Raw genomic sequence first — 12,349 nt, 5'->3', positions numbered from 1 at the left:
GAACACAAGAGACGCGGTATAAGAGTAGGAAAGACGAGGGAGAGCGGAGAACGAAAGGAGAGAAGAGGCGGGAAGACGAATTGCGCGAGCGGTGCGTAGAATAGTGCGACGGTATTCGCTAATTAATTACCTGCGAACTATATGTGACCCGCGGTAGAAAAATTCATATCTCCATGCAAGGTACGCGCTCGCGTTCGTGCCCGCCGGGAGAAATTTATCGCAAGAACCACGGCGAATCCGAGCCGACGTTGAGTCGCCATGGCAACGATTACACCGCTTTTGCCCATCCGGTTACTGATTCAAATTATACACACCGCCGTGCTAATTATTACAGCGAGAAAAACATAAAGTGATAATTTGATAGTAATATTCTCCCCCTACGCGGCACAAAGATACGTTAAAGGCGTTTAAAATAATGTCGCGCGCTCGTTAATTCACTTTAAAATAAAAGCCGCGCAAAATTATTTCGCTGGAGAGCCAATAATTAATATTACGCGGCGAATGCGGGCAACCTGTTAGTTAAATAATTGATAATCGTTGATTCTTATAGAACTTTGCGTCAACGTCGCGTAATTGAAACTCGAGGAATTAAAAGAGAGAAAGAAAAAAATGTTCGGTATTACAAATTGATCATCAATTCTGCGGCATAATTCATACGGGGAAAGAGAAAGACTTAACTTATTAAAGAAAAATAAGTATGAATAAATACAAACGTTTTTGAACGCATTAAATGAAAGATGCAATGTTCATGAACCAGCATTTTAGCGATTCCTATCATAATAATGGAGTTATGAAAATTCCACGAGTTCACCGGAGGATTCCTTTGATCACTGACGAAGAATAAATACAACTCCCGAGTAATGTCTTTAATTCGATATAAAGAGTACCAAAAACATTCTTCTTCTTTGATCAATCCATCGTGCCGAGGGACTTTCTCCTCGGAGCACGAGAAGGGCGTTTTTAGAAAATCTGAAATTGGGTTAGTCAGAGTTCAGAACCGCGAAAGTTAAAGCTTCTACAAACAAAGAAACAGGGAATGGGGGGAGGGAAAAAAAGGTAGGAGAGAGAGAAAAGATGTGAAGGGAAAGACGAGTTCGGGTGAAAAAAAAAACGCTTCAAAGAAACGTTGGTACGAAAGTGGTCTTCATTTATTGTCAAGAATAAAAAAAAAAAGAAAAGAAAAAAACCCCCCCGAACGAATTGCTTTTTTTCCTATCGGAATGCGATCCGGGATTATGGCGGAAATCGTGATCGCTATCGAGGACAGAGACGATGATCACTCCGGGGAAATCAAAATGGAGAATGATGCTGAGAGCGCACCGCGTTGTCCAAGAATGACGAAGGCGACTCGGATACGTTTCGTATTACGAAAGGGAACGGTCGTCATTCGGTAACGGTGGCGCGTGATAGCCGAGAAAAATAAACCGAGGGTGTACATCCCAAGGGGAAGATATCAAATTTTACTATCGCGCCTTAACATTTCGGAAAAAGCTAACGATCGAGAACCAACGCTCTCGTGTAAAAACACGAAAACATCCTTCACGTTTCGCAGGAAGCAAACTGCCCCCGCTAGGTTTACTACCGTTTTCTTACGATAATATTTTTTTAAGAGTAATTGCGACAGCAAGACCGCGCGATATCACCGATTGACATGACATTCAATTACTCTATAATCGTCTTGCTTCTGCGCTGCGCGTCGTAAAGGTTCGCCAAGTTGAAAATTCGATTCTCCTTGAAACGGTAAAATTCAACGGGCCACGTTCACGTAGTATTGTTAATCGGAATGACGCTCCGATATTAGAATCACAATCGAATTTCGAAGTGTCGCAAAATAAAAGGTACCGCCTCTGTATATTAGCACGCGGTAATAGCGGCGTTTGGAACTCGGTTGAACGCGCTACAAATAGCAATAAAAAAAATATAAATAAAAGAAAAAAAAAAAAATCCGGGAGGGAAAAAAAAAGAGAGAGCAATTCTATTGTGCCCGCGTATCCAAGAGCCATCAGCGTTCGATGAAACGCGTGACTTTTGCTTTCGAACCAGGGCGAGCTGCGGTTTTCGTGTTTCACGTGAAATATCGCGTGCAAACCGCGCATGAACACACGACGGAGGCAAACATACGCACACACATGCGTAAGCGCGTATCGCTGCGCCGTATTCGCGCAAAATTTCGCGCACCGCACTATTTTTCCCGTCATTTCGCTGTTCGGTTAAAATGCTCGTGGTGAAACCCCGGGATAAACACGTTTGAATCCTTGCCAGCTGTTCATCGGCGCGGCCCCGCGCGTGTTAAAATATACGTATATGGAAAAAGAGGAAGGCAGGACTGTCAGATCGCGCACGAGCGCGGCATTATGCGAGAGCGAAAGAATCGATCTCGCGTTCGGGCAGGTTGACGTGCGCTTCCGTAATGCGCGTCAAGCCCGGGCTGCATTTAACGTTTATCGAATGGGAAATGTGGCGAAAAAGTTGACGGTACCGCGAGAACGTGCGAGAGAGCGAGAGCGACGTCCGCTTTTCTCACGCTCGACTCCCGTCGATCCCGCATGCGAAACGTCAATTGTATTTCCAAAGGAATCGCTGATACGAACCATCGTCGGTATACGGCCGGTTTACGGCGAAAGAAAACGCGAAAGATTACACGTCCAGCTGCCCGCGGCGTCCGTACATCTTTTCGAAGGTAGAAATCCCGGGAAGCGTTCGCGCGAGCCTTCGATTCTCGTAGCTCGAGGCCCTCGATCCGCGAGTGCGGCGGACGTCTCCTGTCGATTATCAGTCCCCGGGTTCCTCAGTCGAGACTGCTCGACTTTCGAAACGTCAATTAAACAACCCTGAGTGAGTTAATGGACGCGGAACGTCGATCTCGATTTTAACACGCTTCAGCATGCATCGAAGTTAAATGCGCAAACGAAAGACCGACCCGGTGTACGGCGAGCCGGTTCCGCGAGCGCGAGCAAATAGGTCGCTACATCATTTGCGGTCGGAGGCCGGGAATTAATTTCGTACTAAGCGGTCGGGGGTGGCGGGAAGGAAACGAGGGGACGGAGGGGGGGAAGAGCGCAGGGTTATGATATCGCAAATTGCAAATACTTGATACGATCGCGGACGGTCAGGCCGTATGATTTATCGAACGCGCCGCGCCGGGCATAGTATCGGCTTTACCCCGGGATTGACATCATTTATTAGACGTAGGAAACGCGCGCTCGCACCACGGCCGAATAGAAACCGCAACGATATCGCGGCCGCAACTGTAAACGAGGTCGCCGACCGGCCAAATGGTCAGGCCGATTCCCCATATCCATCTGCCGGTAGTTACGGTGGATCATCAGGACGAGCGATTTCAATGCTCCTATGGCCAACCATTCTCAGTTATCGCTGAATCTCGGGGGTGGTTCGACGGTGGACCAGCGCGAGAGCCGAATGCGGTCGGCACCGCAATGATGACTAAATACCTGGACCCGGGCCCGGGATTGGCACCCACTCGCCGCGCCCGCCCGAACTTCAATGACGCAACTGCATCCATTAATGCGTCTTTGTAGCAATTTCAGCTAACAGATTCGCCGAATGAAACTGCGATCGGCGATAGCCCCCGCCGCTTTGTCGTCTATTGATTTCTCCGCATACACGCGCGCTTATGACATCGCTGCCGTTGCTGCCGCGTTTCACACCTAATTAGTGTTAGATCCGGTGACGATGTCTATCTTTCGCGGTCCGATTTTACGACCGATTAATTCTGCCGCTCGCGCGAGAACAATCGATTCACGTCCCGTTTTATCGACTGGTTTTATCAATTATTATTACGCGATAATATATCTTTTTCGGGAGGGAATGATCTGAATTTAACGACGTTGTTTTCTTTCAAACTTTACGCCGAGCGTTTCGCGTAGTGGTTTCCAAGCGTGACGAGTTATGATTTTCATTACGTTTCCACCGACGTCGTAGCCTGTAATCAATTAGGAGTTCCTTAAGTTCAATGGTTAGGAGAAGCTTATACGATTACACTTTGGTATCTATTCCCATCTCGGTTATGGCAAAATCTATGTCGCGCACCGGTGCTCGTAGACTCGCTGCGGTCGCTCCGCAGTGGTAGCGGCCATTGGAATTCGCCAGTGGTCGAGGAACGAGTGTGGTTGGACCGCGGTATCGACAACGTCTTCGCTCGCTAGACAGAATTAACTCCTGCACTTCAGTCCCGCGGCCTGTACGGAATTAAACGTCTCTTTCTTTCCAATACCGATTGCTCTAACGCTGAATATGCTGATCAAGTCGATCACGTTCGTCGAGTTCAATCGTCACCGTAGCTATATTTTATCTGTTAATTTCACGTCCGTGTATGCGTAAAATAAGCTCTTTTATTACCTCGTTTTATGAATTTCAATAATTCACGAGCGAAACGACGATATTAGATACAACCAACGACGTAGGGGGATAAACACAGCATCGAAATGCCCGGCAAAGCTTAATAAAGCTTATAATCGCCTTAAAAAAAAAAAAAAAAAAAAAGCGACGAGTAATTTATTTACCGATTCTCATAGATGCGCCGTGCCGCTAAAATACCAGCCGTTGTTTCTCCCACTTAAAAATACGACGGCCGCTTAATTTTAATCCATCGTCATTATTGTTGCAATCGACCTCAGGAATAACCCGGATAATGACCGCTTTGTTTCGGCGCGGCCGTGATTTCGTTCCGCGCCGGTCGGCGTAGTTATTTTAATCCGGCGGCCCGCCGTCAATAGGGAGGATAACGACGCGGAAAAATCGCGCGCAATAACGAACGGGCACTGTTTGCCGGCTCGAGCGTATCGCGACGAGAAATCCGCCATTATGTCGCGTAACTACGTGGACAATAGCGCGATAATTCCAGCCGGTGGTTCGCGCATCCGGCCACGTGCATTCGCGGCCTCACGCGCGTAAATTGCACGTACGCGCACACAGACTCGCTCATCCGTCCATGTCACGTAAGTCGACCGCACAATAGGGATGAGAAAGCGGAGGACAATTGACTCGTCGATCGGGAAACGTTTCCGCGCCCGGGGGAGGGAGGAGGTTGCGTTTAACTGATTGCGGTACCGGCGACACTTGGCGTCACTTGTCGATATATCAAGGCGGCGACGACCGCGCTGGCAGATTCGTAATCTCTTCATCGAGATGGTTTTGATCGCGAGTGATCTCGCCGTCGCCCTATCCTCGCGTGTTATCACCGTAGCTTCGTCAATTCGGCGCGACGAATTACTTTTTATCTTCGAATCGACCGACGGGAGAACGTTTTCAGGGAACGAGTGAGAAATGAAACTCGTCATTTAAAATTTGGTTCTCTTTATTATCAAGGGGATATACAAGCAAAGGGTTCGCGTGCGACCGGTCTCTCTCTTGCTCTCTGTCTCTCTTTCCGCGTTGAGACGGTATTTTGTACGAAATACAATTTTAACAGAGATAAAACGAATTTATCAGTGCCAAGAGAGGCGCGATGATCCCTAAGAAAGAACGTTGTCGCTCATCGTCGCCGATGGAATAGTAGACTTGACGTAATTCGAACACCAATTGAGAGAATCGTTTCCACAACGACGACGCCGCGAGTTACGGCGTTAACACCTGATGTCAGCCCCATCAGCGTGTCAGCGCGATCAGCACTTCTCGTTCGACGGGAAGAGGGACAGCCCCGAGCATTCGCAGCTGCCTGCCGCGAAACTCGCCAAGTTTCCCTCCCGCACAATTGATCCAGTCAGCGTCAGAAGGAATTACGCGGAATTCGCACGCGCGCGGAAACTCGGCGAAAGCTCCTCGCCGATGAGGGGGGCTGCAATAACATACGGTACACACACGATTGTGTAGTGTACTCGCCGGAAACTCCCCTTTAAGCTTGCGATAGACGACATTTGCATAGGTAGACAACGTTCTAAATACGATATCGAGCCCTGGTCTCCATCGCGGTTGGAAAAATAATGATACCGAACGCAAATGCAATTAGTCCACGCAAAGATTTTTATTTTTATCCCAAAGTTAACTGAATTTATCCTTCGCCGGACTCAGATCCATGAAAAATAAAAATATAAAAATTGCCACGCTCCACTTTGAGAATCATTACCGTTAACAAAGGCGAAACGAGGAAGAAGCGAAAAAGGATTAAGATAGTACTGCCGCGGTTAGGTAGCAGAAGAATATTTTATGAGAAGAGCTTGACGAGGGTATCGTTGGAGGATTTCTAGCCGGCAGATTTACGAGGTGCCGCGTTATTATCTTACAAGCTTTCGTATACAGGGTAATTCGCGAGCACGCTCGATCGATCGAGGGGGCCGCTCGCCGCTGTAAACTTTTTGTACATGTGCATATTAAGCGTTAAACGAGTGGTATTCCGTAGCCGGGCGGGAAATATACATCAATAAATATTTACGATATAGTAAATATATCGGTAATGTCCAGAACATGCATTATTGCTGTAATGACGAGGCTTTATAATATCGCACATAAACACGTATTGTTCGATCCAACAATTAGCCATAAATTATCGTGCCTCATAATCAGCCTTTTATCATTCCTGAACGCGAAATTTTCAGCACAAAAGCGCGATCGCGCATTTAATACAAATTTCGCCAATGATATTGTAAATAATTCCGTAGCAACACGCGTTAAAATAGATTATTCGCGTCTATAAGATCGTAGCTAACTTTAAATTTTCTAATAGAATGGTAATTAACTTTGTATTTATTACGAGAAAAGTAATTTGAAAAATTACCATGCCAAGTCGAAGTTCAATTTCGTTAATAATACACTACGAATAAGAATTCATTTGCAAAATTGTTACATACTTTTCAGAAAATTTCAAAAGAAATATTTTCTTTCCCAATCGAAAGACAGATTTAATATCAAATAAAAATTAAGACGTCTCACGGTTCTTCGATTAAAAATAGTGATAGGCAGTGGGACTTTCGCGTGGATTAAATATCCCGATATAATTCCGCTAAGCTTTATCGTTGAATTCACTTGGACTTGTACACTCGAACTCTGCTACGTCTCTGTATATGAAAATATTAATCTAAGATTTAATGATATCTGTAGGAATTGAAATTTTATCCGATCGGCCGCGACGTGGATGGTTGAAATGATATTATCGAACGGTGGAGGGAGGGAAAAAAGGGCGCGTCGCTGCGTAAAACGTGAGATCATTGAATTCGTGTCTACGTCGCAGTCATCGAAAATGCAATCACGACGTGTTCGTTTCAAAGGGCGCTGGAGATCGAGAACAGAGCGGCGAAGGATGAAAGGGACGGGGACGGTGGAGGGAAGACGGGAGGAGAGGGGGGAGGGGTAAAACTGCGTCCTGGCTGTGATATCACGTTGCTCGCGTTTAAGGGGGTTGAGGGCACGCCCGTTTGCATTCGCGACGAGTATCCCGCATGGTTAAGCGCCCTCGCCAAGTGGCGTTCTCTCGTTAGCTGATGCGCCTGACGCTAAGTGCGTGACTACGCCATATAATCTACCGATGCGTGTAATTGGAGGGCTCGCGCTATTTATTTTTCTCCCATCGCAAATCATGATTATTCATTGCGATAATCCCATCTCCGTTTAAGCTTACGTACGGCTTTGTAAAAATAAATACCATACATATATATATATATAATTGGAATGTTACAAATAATAGAAATTCAATCTAATAATAAATCTGCGCGTAATCTGCGTATGGATTTCAAATTATCAGTGCGATACGAATGAATGTTGAAATTAATAGCCGCGCGGCAAATTTGGTTCATCTATATTGATATAAAAATGTAAAAGAGAATAATCATTGCAGGGGCAATAAATAACGTGGGATATGGAAACGATGCTTTGATTTGTGTGAACGTCAGGAAAGCGTTGTAATTTTTTTTTTTTTCAATTTTTTTTTCCTCTCTCTCGAGTACGGCTCGCCTATAAATCCTAATATTTTTATCGCGAATCATACATTATCCGGGAATGTACACAGCTCGCGCCCTTTTAGTAGGTCAGTGTATCATTTTATTCGCGAAAGAGCGTTCGCTCGTAGTAAACGCAGCTCGTTCGGCAAACGTCGGGACTTTAAAGAGAATTTAAAGCTCCGCATCTCCACAAGGAAATGATCCGCCGCCGCGCGGACGAAGAATGGTTTTGGAAAACCCGTTTTCGTGGCGCTTACTGCCGCGACGATTCCGCGGCAACATTTTACGACGACACGGAACACCGCAATTGTATACCGTTAAAACTAAAATATCGTCGCCGAGATAAAACCGCGGCTCCTTCAAACGGGATGCAGTTTCTCTTTCGCTCGGATCACAATTTTCTGTCTCCCCCGTCTTGTCCCGAGCGAGTTACGTTCATCGGTAAACTCGGTTGAAAAGGATCTTCGCCGGACGTCCGACCGATGTTTAGAAATATGAGAATGCCGTATAAAGAATTTTTTTTTTTTTACGTGCAAGTTACGTCGAAATTTCGTCGAGACTCGTCCGAGAGTCGTCTACAAAGTGCGCTCAAAATAAGATTCACGTTATGTTCACCGTCGGCAAAGTATTCGCGAGAAAAATCGAATCCGGACACTTTCCGTAACGATGTTAATAACTCGCCGAATTAAATAAAGCGCAATATTCTCGGCCGTCCATCGAAATTTATGCGAACTGCTCTCGACGGTCCCGCCGCGTTATGCAAAACGTGGTACTCTGTGTAACTCGATAATGTCACAACGAAAAGAAATTCGCGGTCGTGCAAGAAACGCTATTTACGGCGATGCAGCTGCAATCACGCTGTCGGAGAAATCTGTTTACAGCACTGCCGGTGCTTTTCGCCCGAGTCGACTCTCTCAACTCGCAGTTCTGTAGGTATGAAATCCAATAATAACGCTACGACCGTTCGGCATACACTCTTTTTCAAAAGCTCGTTTTTCCGCATATAATCGCGTATTCGGTTTTACAAGGGAAAAACGTTTAAAGCAAAACCCTCCCGCGTTTTTTTATTTTTTATTTTCGCCAAAGTATTAAGAAAATTGGACGAAATTGTATGCGTTGCGTGAATAAAGAAAAAAAAAAATATATATATACACATATATTAAAATTACTATTTAGTAACTATTTTCAATAAATTAATCAAGTAAAATAGAAGCTCTGGTTCTTTGAAGAACATTATTGGTCTGATATCGCAAAACTTTAACCCCGCGCACAAATTCGTTTCGGTTGTAAAACAGTTACCCGGCAAAGCAATTTCTCAGAGTTGAAGCGGATAACAACAACAAAGAAATCTTTGTAATTTTATTAGCCATCAAACGCAACGGTAAATAAATAAAAATGCACGTGTTACGGGATAAATTCCGCGGGCGGGGCATGGAACACAGAAGTGTTTTTCGCGATAAAAACGCAGGGTGCTTTCAAGCTCGAACGGTGATCTGGATTTTATGGGGTTGCTCAATAAAGACGATATTTTCGTAGATCGAATTGGCTGTCAAACGAAGTAACGTATAACAGATGGAATGTGAGGCCGATTTGCGGCTTAACGAAATCCTTGCCTCATCGTAGTCTACTCGTATTCGAGGTTTTTTTATTTTTTATTTTTACGTACATCGCGACGACGTACCAGAAACGGCGAACTAACAGGATATACAAGCAACGAGATCGAAAACATGAAAATCGAAGGGTAAAGCGCGAGCTATCGTATCCCAAATCCCTGAAGCTTAAACTGCTATTTCTTTCTCTGTCACGCATACAGACATAAAAGATTTATATTCGCAAAAGACTAAAGAGACGGTTAAAAATTACAGGTACTTATTATTGATACTGGCTAAAATAATAATTTTTTTTTCCCACGTGTGCCGTAGGGACAAAGAAACAAGTGAGATATCTAGAACTCGAGAACGAAACGACGAAATAATGTAAAAATATTTCAACAGCTCGCTCGTTTCTATTATTTTTAAAATGGGTTTTTTTTTTTTTTTTTTTTTTGCAAGAAATGTCATTAGACGTAGTTGCGAAGTACGAAACGAGAAAATGCAGAAATGTTGTTTTAATAATGATGATGGAGATTTGCTAAATTAAATTTAATTCAAAATAGGTAGTTAACGGTATTGATGATTATTGATATACCCGCAGCTGGAATCGAGACCGACACATTCGACATGTGTCAATACAAGAAGTTAGATCATATGAAATGTCGATAGCATTAAATTTACCCGGTGAATTTAATTAACTACTAAATTATTTTCATGTAAAATTCCGATCGGAGATGCGTTCTCCGGCGACGGCGCTCAAACAACGTTCCGCCAAATATCCATATTAAAACGAGTAATATCACGATCGCCACTTGACACAGCAATATCAATAAAGACCGGACAATGCCGTCGCGGTAATAACCCGAACGAAGTTATTGCAAATTATCGTTTTATTCCGCAATTTGATACGCGATCGTAACGTGACGCAAATGACTCGTGACGTTTACTCGATAACGACGTTATTTCGTGACTGGCGTGACTCTTTCTGTGATGTCACGGTGAGAAAATCAAAACGACATATGCACTGCAACGTCATGCATGCACAATCGCCTTGACGACGCATACGTAACGCGTGTCTTCTTGCAAGACAAAAGAATTTTACATAGGCAGACCGCGACGTAGCCGTTATCTAATTTTGCATTTCGAAAACCTCGCAAATAATATCCGTCAAATTTACGTCGATGGTTTCATTTCGTAACGCCTGCTTATTTTCGCAATAATAATAAAATGTAAAATTAGCATCGCGACAATTACGAAAATATATTTATTATAAAAATAAAGAAAGATCTAACTTTTTTAATAAATTACACGAAGAAAATATTTTTTATATCGTTGAGATAGCTATTTAAGTTACGCGGCTCGCAGGGCTATCCGCGTTACGGCGGGCTCTTCCAGGTTCTTCGAACGGTTAAGTCCGCTTAGAAATCTATGGCGCTATAGAGATTCGCGCCGAGATCGAGCGAACGAGCGCTCTGGGGGCTATCGTTCATAAATATCAATGTGGCTTACCTGTACAGAGGTTCGCCGCTGTCCTCTTTGAACCAGAGCACCATAGAGACGGCGTCATTCGATTCGCGGGGCTGTATGTTACACGGTAGGTTCGTCCTCTGACCCGCCACTCCCTGTATCGACTCCACGGGTACTGAAACACACATCGATGTCTCTCATTCAGAAAAGCATTCGTTGCGCAAACGAAGAATAATGAAGCAAAGAGAAAATCGTCCGATAACAAAGAATTATGGATCTCTTTTTGTTTTTTCTTTTCTTTCGTTTTTTTTTTTTTATCTTTTTTAAACGGCTCCGCGCAACGGACCCTCAAACCCCTCGAGAGAGGCGTCGAGAGCCTCCTTCTGGTATTACCAGCAAGATTTTCAGATATCGTAACTTCATATTTTACCAATCCCCGGGTTTCAGCGCGCACCCGATTTTTCACCGCGAGATATTCAAGCCTCGTGCGATTCCTCATGATTATTTAACGTTAATAGAGACATCAAGCGGCATATATATTTTTGCCTACCTATAAAATTTTGCGGTGACGTTGTTTTCGTGGATTTATGCCACCTCGAAGGATCTGCATAATTTAAATGCAGCGTAATCTTTTAACGCAATATTTCACCGTCACAGAATACATTACAAAAATATATGCGTGTTTTTTCGTTTCCCTCTTTATTCAAAGTTAAAACTATTCATATAAATATATTTCAGATTCTAAAAACCATATTTCTCGTCTGAAGTTTAGCATTTTTAGATTTCGTTCGTTTACAACTGCCGTGGCGATAGCAAATTGTAATTCTAATGCTAATAATCCTGTAGAAATGTGGAATATTATTTTCTCGTAGATGTTACATGATATTATTATTTAATATAACAAGATTATATTTTAATACGATTAAAAAAAAAATATATATATAAACCTTTTTCAAACATGTTATCGATTTGTGAAACTATAATTCTCGCAGATATTAAAAGAACAATCGGCAATAAAATTAATTCGGGTATTAAAAAAATTAATCATTAAAGTAGATTCTTAAACACGGTTCGCGACACTTTCTATCACTCGTTGCTCGACAAGAATTTCTGACAATAATGCAGATTATTTTATCGAGTAACCTTCTCCTTTTTATCTCCCACAAAGATTTATGAATAATCCGTTGGCGTATTGCGTTTTAATAGTTCCTTATCCATCGATAGAAATTTTTCGATCCGCACTAATAGCAATGTCGTTTACGTTACGATTAATGGATCCGTAGCCTTTGATCTTTTACAGAGCGCGACGCGATACAATATTTGTGCTAATTAGTAGCAACAATTTTCAATAATATCAGAAAGGTATTTTCACTATTTATTACAAAATCCATTAATATT

At 43.4% G+C, this 12,349-nt stretch overlaps 1 protein-coding gene and 1 long non-coding RNA gene across 6 annotated transcripts in view; one reads left to right on the top strand and one right to left on the bottom strand.

Moving 5' to 3' along the window:
- The window catches only part of LOC139110024 (uncharacterized), a 198,845-nt gene that overhangs the window by 148,369 nt on the left and 38,127 nt on the right, over window positions 1-12,349 (top strand). The gene's annotated exons all lie outside the window — the stretch shown is intronic.
- LOC139110012 (nephrin) overlaps window positions 1-12,349 on the bottom strand; it is a 186,597-nt gene that overhangs the window by 146,400 nt on the left and 27,848 nt on the right. For all 4 annotated transcript variants that reach the window (XM_070669502.1, XM_070669503.1, XM_070669504.1 and 1 more), the window contains exon 3: window positions 10,994-11,126. In XM_070669502.1, coding sequence (XP_070525603.1) covers window positions 10,994-11,126 — 133 coding nt within the window. The remainder of the gene's footprint in view (window positions 1-10,993; window positions 11,127-12,349) is intronic.

This window comes from Cardiocondyla obscurior, linkage group LG19 (genome assembly GCF_019399895.1).
Source record: "Cardiocondyla obscurior isolate alpha-2009 linkage group LG19, Cobs3.1, whole genome shotgun sequence".
NCBI lineage: Eukaryota > Metazoa > Arthropoda > Insecta > Hymenoptera > Formicidae > Cardiocondyla > Cardiocondyla obscurior.
The sequence above is the reverse complement of the archived record's forward strand: the minus strand, read 5'-3'. Positions and strand labels throughout refer to the sequence as shown.